This window comes from Sylvia atricapilla, chromosome 17, assembly GCF_009819655.1.
Source record: "Sylvia atricapilla isolate bSylAtr1 chromosome 17, bSylAtr1.pri, whole genome shotgun sequence".
NCBI lineage: Eukaryota > Metazoa > Chordata > Aves > Passeriformes > Sylviidae > Sylvia > Sylvia atricapilla.
In genome coordinates this window covers 9,946,640-9,955,320 of record NC_089156.1, presented here as the reverse complement: position 1 = coordinate 9,955,320, position 8,681 = coordinate 9,946,640, and the positions used below count along the sequence as shown (strand labels likewise).

The 8,681-nt window shown below is 48.7% G+C and overlaps 1 protein-coding gene across 1 annotated transcript in view; it reads left to right on the top strand.

Annotated features, from left to right (window-relative positions):
• Positions 1 to 512: 512 nt before the first annotated feature.
• Positions 513 to 8,681, top strand: part of MYO1H (myosin IH) — an 18,083-nt gene continuing 9,914 nt past the window's right edge. Inside the window, exons 1-14 of the mRNA XM_066331558.1 lie at positions 513 to 668; positions 1,260 to 1,375; positions 1,733 to 1,931; positions 2,357 to 2,437; positions 2,844 to 3,023; positions 3,369 to 3,467; positions 4,061 to 4,174; positions 4,475 to 4,546; positions 5,238 to 5,357; positions 5,655 to 5,722; positions 6,092 to 6,197; positions 6,711 to 6,791; positions 7,095 to 7,186; positions 8,514 to 8,608. Coding sequence (XP_066187655.1) covers positions 543 to 668; positions 1,260 to 1,375; positions 1,733 to 1,931; positions 2,357 to 2,437; positions 2,844 to 3,023; positions 3,369 to 3,467; positions 4,061 to 4,174; positions 4,475 to 4,546; positions 5,238 to 5,357; positions 5,655 to 5,722; positions 6,092 to 6,197; positions 6,711 to 6,791; positions 7,095 to 7,186; positions 8,514 to 8,608 — 1,549 coding nt within the window. The 5' untranslated portion in view covers positions 513 to 542. The remainder of the gene's footprint in view (positions 669 to 1,259; positions 1,376 to 1,732; positions 1,932 to 2,356; positions 2,438 to 2,843; positions 3,024 to 3,368; positions 3,468 to 4,060; positions 4,175 to 4,474; positions 4,547 to 5,237; positions 5,358 to 5,654; positions 5,723 to 6,091; positions 6,198 to 6,710; positions 6,792 to 7,094; positions 7,187 to 8,513; positions 8,609 to 8,681) is intronic.

The window sequence follows — 8,681 nt, the reverse complement described above, 5'->3', positions numbered from 1 at the left end:
CATGTCTCTCGCTGGCGTGTGGGGACATCTGCTGCCAGCACTGAAAGCTGACTGGGAGCTGCTGCTGGGAAGCGCTGGGAATAACATTCTTCTGCAGAGTGATGCTGTGGGATTGATCCTTTTTGCCTGCAAGTCAAGCCCCTTGCAGGCTTTTCCAGGGATTCTCCATTTTCATGCCTAGATCTGTATAAAGGGGAAAAACGAAGGATTTTTCTGGTGTCTCCCACTGTATATTCCAACTCTGTGCCTGAAAAATTCTGTCTAGACTGAGTTACTGAGTTCAGATCCTGACTGCAGCCCCAGGGCTGCGTTTGTCTGAGTTTTTTATGGAAACCAGGATCCTCCTGGCTGCTCACAGCAGCGAGTCTGGACTGGGAAGAGCTTGGATGGAATTGCCATCCTTGGACAAGCTGGAATAATGCTCTCCTGGCATGACCTGTGCAAGGCTGGTTTTTGTCCCTGGGGGAAGGGCCCTCTTAACTCTGCACCCCACAACCTTTGTGTTGCAGAAGGAAGAAGTTGATGAGAACGGTGACGCCAACATGGAAGGGGCTCTGATAGCCCGGGACAAGGTCGGGGTGCAGGATTTTGTCCTTCTGGATTCCCACACCAGCGAGGCTGCTTTCCTCAACAACCTGAGGAAACGCTACCAGGAGAACCTCATCTACGTGAGTGCTGCTGCTGTGGGTCTGTGGCTGCTGGAATGAGCCCGAGGTGGCCTTGCTGGTCAGGTCAGGTGCAGGAGGAAGAGCTGAGTGTCCTCTGTGTGTCTAACAAGGTGTTGGTAGTGCCCAGCAGAGAGATCACCCAGGAGTAATTTATCTACTCTAACTCATGAGAGTAAATCTCAGCTTGCTCTGAGTTGCCTGGCAAAGCTCTAAAGGATGTGCAGTAAATGGGAAAAGGAATGCTGTAAATGAAGGAAGGCAGGAAAAGGTTTGGGAAGGGTTGAGGATTTTATTTTGTGTTGTGTTAATTTTAGTAGGAAAAGGCTCCTGGAAGCGCCAATAAATCCCAGATCCCTGGATTTAAATTGCCAGCTTGCTCTCATGGTTCAGCTTTACCCCTAACCAAGGGGATTTTGGAAGAAGTTTGGTATTGGTTTGGGGAGAGTTTTGGTTGGTTGGTTTGGTTCTCTCATAACAAGCTCTGTACCAGCTTTGTCATCAGTTTGTGGATAATGTCCTGAGGTACCTGGCTCCTCCTTTGGGATTTTGTTGTGGAGGAGCTGTTCCATCAGGCTCTCTCTCTCCCTGCAGACCTACATTGGTTCTCTCCTCGTGTCTGTGAACCCCTACCAGGAGCTGGACATTTACACAGTGACTCAGATGAAGCTTTATCGGGGTGTGAACTTCTTTGAGCTGCCCCCACACCTGTGAGTGTTCCCATGGGATCTCGGGGGGTGTTCCTCATTTGGGATTTCCCTGTAATGTTGCACTGGCACCTTGGGGAGGGGTGTCCACAGTCACTAGGGCTGGTTTTCACTCTCTGGCCTCAGTCAGGCTCAGCTTTTGAGCCCAGCTTTTGCGGTGGGTGTCCCTGCCTATGGCAGGGGCTTGGAATGAGATGATCTCTGTGATCCCTTCCAACCCATTTCAAGATTCCATCACCCTGTCCAACACTTGTGACACTAAACCAGGAGTAAAAACTCCTGGGAACTCTTTGCTATTCCTCCTCCTGTGCCATTCCTAATGGATATTTCCCCTCTGAATGCCTCCTGTGCCCGTCCCAGCTATGCCATAGCTGACAACGCCTACAGGGTGATGTGCAGTGAGTACAACAACCACTTCATCCTCATCTCTGGGGAGAGCGGGGCTGGGAAGACAGAGGCATCCAAGAAGATCCTGCAGTACTATGCAGTCACCTGTCCCACCACGGAGCAGCTCCAGACTGTCCGGGACCGGCTCCTGCTCTCCAACCCTGTCCTCGAGGTGAGAAATTAAAGGAAGGCCCAAAATGCTGAGGGGTTGGAGTTGGTGGCTTCACTGCTCGAGGATTCCCTGCAGCCCTTAGCAAGAATGGCCAGTATTGGCACAGCCTCTGGAAGAATATTTGGGATTTAGTAGCATTTAATGGCTGGAAATTTAAATTTGAGGGTTTAATTTGAGTATGGCTGAAAGAAAATACAAGAAAACTGCAGCACACAGAGCAGTTCCTCAGTTAGAGGTTAGATTAGAAAAAGCTGAATTGGTTTAGCTGACTTCCACTTTAAAGCTATGGAAATGCATTGCTTTGTATTTCTCTAATCCAAAGAAGTCGGTGGGACTTGGCTGAAGCAGCAAATCTTGGTCCTGGAACTGGGTGTGAGGCTCCCAGTGAGGTGAGAAGTGACTTTCCCTCTGTGTTTTATCCCCAGGCTTTTGGGAATGCAAAAACCCTGCGCAACGACAACTCCAGCAGATTTGGGAAGTACATGGATATCCAGTTTGATTTTAAGGTGAGAACAAACTCAGTGGAGCGCTGGGAAAAGGAGCTGTAGCTGAGAAACCTCCTGGATGCTGAGCAGGCAGCCCAGGATTTATGAATTCTTACTCTGCACATTTCTGACCCTGTTTTTACAGACCTTGCATTTTGCAGGTGAGGTCACTGGTTATCCATCCTGGAAACTGCAATCCTGGCAGTGCTCCATGGAAAGCTGATAGAGAGTTTTAAAGCTCAAGTTATTTTTAAAGGACAGCAAATCCTTATACTGTTGCTGGACACTCTCAAACGAAAGGTGGCAGATAAATGACAGCAGAATTTGGCTTTTCCTGAGCCTGTTCCTCCTTCCTGGGTTTAAAGAAACAGCAATCACAGGGATTATTGGTATTTTTGGTGTTGATCTGCCTGCTTTGCTCTGCCAGGGAGCTCCAGTGGGGGGACACATCCTCAGCTACCTGATTGAGAAATCCCGAGTTGTCCACCAAAACCATGGAGAGAGGAATTTCCATATTTTCTACCAGCTGCTGGAGGGAGGAGACAAGGATCTGCTCTGCTGGCTCGGGCTGGAGCGCAACCCCCAGAAGTACACGTACCTCATCCAGGTCAGTGGGAGCCTGAACTGCTCCGTGGCTCCATCAGGAATTGTAGGGATGGAAAATGCACCTTGGGCAGAAGATATTCGTACCCCAAAAATAAAGGGTAGTTGGAAGATCAAGTTCTGTGCAGCTCTTCAGCCCATCTCCACACTCAGGGGTTTGGTTTATTGGAGGTTTCCGGTATAAACTGAAAGATTTTATCAAAGGAGTCATGCTCAGTATTAGTAACAGTGAAAAAATCACTGAGGGAACTGGAAACGAAAGCAGTGTGCCCAGAAGCATCTGTGTTTGCTGATAATAAACGTTCCTTACCAATGAATTGCATTAATTAATCTTTCTTCTACTGCCTAGGGTCGATGTGCCAAAGTGTTTTCTATCAATGACAAGAATGACTGGAAAATAGTCCGGAAAGCTTTTTCCATCATTGACTTCACTGAAAAAGATATCGAGGTGCTGCTTGTTAAAAGGGACTGAGCAAAGGGATTTCAGAGAGGAGGGCACTGCTCTTTTCCTGAAGTGATGGAAGCAGCCATGCCTGGGAGAGGGGTGAAGGGTGGAATAGAACACACTTTGAGGGGTCAGAACCTGGAGAGGCTGACAAGAAACGTGGAGAGGGACTTGGACAAGGGCCTGGAGTAACAGACAGAGGGGAATGGCTTCTCACTGCCAGAGAGTAGGTTTGGATTTGATATTGGGAAGAAATTGGCAGAGGTTGCCCAGAGAAGCTGTGACTGCCCCATCCCTGGAAGTGTCCATGGATGGATGGGGCTTGGAGCAACTGGGATGGTGGAAGGTGTCCCTGTCCTGGCAGGGGTGGAACTAGATGATCTCTTAAGTTCCTTCCCACCCCAAACCATTCTGGGATTCCATGGTTGTGCAGGATTGAGGGAGTGGGTGGGGAAGAGCACGATGCCAGTGGTGGATTCTCTGGTTCACCTCCTTCAGCCCAGCCAAAATTCTGTTAATTAACGATAGGAAAGATCATCACCGTCCCACCAGGGCTGTGGGAACCTGTGTTCTAATGGAATATCTCCCATTATCAGCATCTCTTTGGAATCGTTGCCAGTGTCCTGCACCTTGGGAACATCCAGTTTGAGGAGGACAGCAATGGCCACGCCATCATCCGCGACGGGACCCAGATCAAGTGGATTTCCAAGGTGCCTCTGCCCACATTGGGTCAGAATTCCCAGTGCTAGGAGGAAAACCTTCACCCTGCTGTGATTTTCTTATTGGCACAAAATATTTATTCCCAAAAAGCATGAGAGTAACTCTAAAAATACCCAGCTCTTGTTGTAAATCATCTTGAGGTTTCTCCCTGAGGTTTCCTTTTCCTGTAGCTCCAGGCTGAGGGTGACTGGGGAGGGGCTGGGGGTTGTGTCCCACTGATCACACAGTGCTGCTTGTTTAAACAGGGGCCTGTGGCTGTGCTCTGAGTGCAGCTATTTCTCTCCCTGCAGCTTCTGGGTGCTCACCTGTCCATCCTGCAGGAAGCCCTCACCCACAGGAAGATCGAAGCCAGATCCGAGGAGGTACTGGGGAGTTGTGTGTGGTCCCAGATTAATCTGGTAGACTCCCAGCTGGGGGATGGATGAAGACCCAGTTCTGAGTGTAACCCAGATCCCTCTGACTGACCCTCTCTTCCTCCACGTCCCCTTCTTCCAGCCTGAGACATTAAATTAAAATATATTCGAGTTTTATTGCTGAACAAGGCAGGAGCTGTCAAAAAGCTGGAACTGGGACTTGTGTATGAGCCAAACAATTTCCCCTTGCCCAGCCCATGGTTCTTCCTGGGAAACTGGGCTGCACAAACAGAGGAAAACACTGGTAAAAACCACTCTTTGAACATTTTATATTTTCATTTTAATAATATGTAAGTAAAAGGAGGTCAGAATATTTTCCCACTTCGTTCTAAATTAATACTCACCAAAATGTAGTGCCTCAAGCTTGCTGGCAGGTGGGGATACACCAGACTGGAGGAACACTGATGGAAAATAAAGCTGTAAGGAGAACCAGGGAATTGCAGAGTGGTTTGGGTTGGAAAGGACCTTTAAGATGATCCCATTCTAACCCCCTGCAGGAATAGCTGCAGTCCAGGGGTGGCTGTGCTGTGCTGGAGGACAGTGTGGCTGCTTCTCAAAGCCACAGATGTCACCTGGCTGTGCAGAAGTTTGCTCTGATCCCCCGTGGTGTTTATCCTCTCTGGGATATCTTTATTTCCAGGTGCTCAGCCCGCTGAATGTGGATCTGGCATTCTATGCCCGGGACGCCGTGGCAAAGGCAATTTATGGAAGGACTTTCACTTGGCTCGTCAACAAAATCAATGGCTCTCTTGCCAACAAGGTTGGTTTCTTGTCTGGGACCCTGAATGCTCCTAAAACGCTGAGCAGTTTCTCCGGAGAGTCCCCAGAACCCTCATCACCAATTATCTGGGATGTTGGATAATTGCTGCTGGGACATCCCCCAGCCCTGAGCTAGAAAACCCTTTAGTTACCCTCCGTTAAAGAGTTCTAGCAGTTCATTACCTGCTTTAAAGTGGCTTCTCCACTGAAAATTCTCTCAAAGAGACAGTTTGAAATTCAGGTGAAAGCAGGCAGCTGCAGGGAAGGAGCAATGGCAGAGCAGAGGTGTTTTTGACAGGATCCGACTCCAAAAACAGTTATTGGCCTGCTGGATATTTATGGCTTTGAAGTGCTGGACACAAACAGGTACAGGCTGTTCCTGGGATTTGGGGTGACCTGGGGGGGTACAGGACATTCCTACAGGAATTTTTGACTGTGCCCTCAGCCCAGGAGGGTAAGGGCACTAAAACCTGGGTGCAGGGGTTTGCTGGGCCCCAGGAAAAGCTTTACATTGGCCTGCAAGTCTGGTTTGGGCTGTGGTGCAACAGGGTGGGAACAAGGGTTGGGTTTGTTTGTGTGGGAATGGGGGGCTTGGTCCATGTGAAATTGGGGAATTTGCTCCCTGTGGAAATGGGGGTTTGATCTCTATGGGAATGGGTGGTTTAGTCCGTGGAGGAAGAAGCAAAACTGCCCCTGGAACACATCAAACCTGCTGCTCATTTAACCTCCCTGAAGCTTTGAGCAGTTCTGCATTAATTACTGCAACGAGAAGCTGCAGCAGCTGCTGATTGAGATGACCCTGAAAGCAGAGCAGGAGGAATATGAACTGGAAGGCATTGAGGTAAATGACACTTCCCCCTCCCTTTTCCCTTTGAACTGCCATTACACTGAATGCTTTTGATTACTAATGTGAAAGTCATCCTGCTTTTTTACTTTGTTATTGTTCCCATGGGAAGAATGGGATTTGCAGGAGTCTCTTTCTGTAGCTGTTTTGAAGTGTAATTTAGCCCAGACTTAATTGACATCGTTTAAGGAGGAAGTAGGACCTTCCCCAAAACTCAGATGCTCAGCAGTGACAATGTCCCAGGAGAATGAGGGATTCCAGCAGTGTAAAACATGGGAAAGTGGAGAGGATTTATGTAGAGAACAAGAGGATGGTGTGTGGTGTGGGCTGCTGGAAGGAGGAGAACTCTGGAGTGGGATCATGGATCACCTTTTCCCTCCGCTGATCCTAATCCACACCACTCATTTCAATGGAATCTGAGGCAGTGTCTTACTTAAGTTCCAAAGAACTTAAAAAATTGCAGAGAAAAGGTCTTCATCTAAAATCATTCTTCCTTTTTCCCTTTTCCAGTGGGAACCAATCCCGTATTTCAACAACAAAATCATCTGTGACTTGGTTGAGCAGAAGCACAAAGGAATAATCTCCATCCTGGTAAGATCAGAGTTTGTACCAAATTAAAATGCAGGCCTGTGCCTTGATCTAATGGCTCTTAATCACATTTTTCCCTCTAATTATGGGATGGGTCTGAGTAATCTGGAACATAAGCACGGATTCCTGTAACACACACCAAGAGGATGAGGCAGAGGATCTGGTTTTGGGGGGGAGTTAAAGATATGGGGATGTTCTGCTTCCCCTGCAGTGGAGCTTTGTGTCTGTGGGACAAAGCTGTCCTAAATGTTGTTGAGGAGGGAATTTGAGCTCAGAGCAGCTCTGATCCAGTGCCTGCTGTTCCAGGATGAGGAATGCTTACGGCCTGGGGAAGCGACTGATTTGAGCTTCTTGGAAAAGCTGGAAGAGAAAGTAGGAGATCATGCCCACTTCGTGACGTATGCATTTACCCTCTGTATCCTATCCCAGAGCCTTCCCATCCCACATCCATGGCAGGGCTGGGGAGGGAACAATCTCTGCCTTGTCCCAGAGGGAATCAAACAGCCCATCCAGTCTCTGATGCTGGAAAACTCCCCTGGTGGATCTGGGGTACTGGGAGGTGAGAGCAGGGCTCTGTGTCTTCACTGCTCTGATGCTGAGCTTTGGATCTCTCATTTTACACCAAAATTAGGGATTCCTGGGATTTGGCCCAGGATTTTAGCCCAGGAAGGTTAAATGGCTTTGGCCACAGATGGCTTTGGTCCCCATGGACTCCAGGGAAAGCTGAAGATGTTGTGACAAGGACCCAAACCTGAGGCTGAGGGGGGATGTGTAAATATTTACACCCATCTTGTTCTGTGTGAGCTTGGAGTACGAAGAGGAGAGAAAACGCATGTGCTCCTCTCCCCCAGATGAGTGACATTTTGGTTCATACTCCATTTGGAGGGGTTTTGGATCCCATTTTGGCGGCAGCTGAAGGCGTTGGCGCAGGGCTGTGCTGGCACTTCCCCGCAGAAGCTGCTGAAGGGCTGTGACAAGTCATCAATTGAGAGTCACGGTGCTGAGCTGTCACTGCTCCTGCGGCTCTGAACTCCACCACAGCCAAGTGGAAAATTTGTAGCCAACTTCCTTGTCACCACAATGTGCCTTAATGCTGTTCTGCCTGATTAAAAGCTTTAAATAGAAGTGCTGGAGCTACTTCCACGGGATCTGCTCTTGGAAGGAGCTTTGATACATGAACGTGCTGTTGTGACACTCAGCTCTGCTGTTTGTGACTGCTTACAAAGCTGAAACTTCAACTGTGAAGTTGCTCTTTTTTTCTTGTTTGGCTCTTTTATTTTTTTCCCTTCAGGAATCCTTGCTTTCTAAAATATTCCTGTTCCTCTCAAACATTTGGATTCCTCCTTTGTATTTGGGTTGGTGCTCTAGGGCAAAATGTCTGAAATCCTTTCACCTTGCCCCTGGGTTTGCTTTGGGGTTGAGGAAGCTGTTGGTTTTTTTTCCCACATAAGCAGCAAAAATGTATTTAAACGGATGTCATGGGAAGAAATCTGATTATTCCTGGAATGAGTGATCACTGCCAAATGACAGTGAGTAGATCCCAGGTCTCCTGAGGAGTTTATGGGAGCTGCCAGCAGGGAGAGATGATGTTTTGATCACGGGGCATAACTCCACAGTCAGACCCACATCAGTAGGGTCAAACACCACACTTCCAGCTGTCCCCCAGCTGAGGGAATCTCTTTGCTGCTCTTTCCCCTGGTGTTTTGTTGGATTTTCCCCCGGCAGGCGCAAGCTGGCGGATCAGAAAACGCGGAAATCCATCGACTGGGTGGATTTCCGCCTCCTCCACTACGCAGGAGAGGTCACCTACTGTGCTGTGGGTGAGTGACAACGGCCAGGCTGCAGCTCCTGAGCTCCTGAACTGCTGTGGGTCACGATGACCTGGTGGGAAGA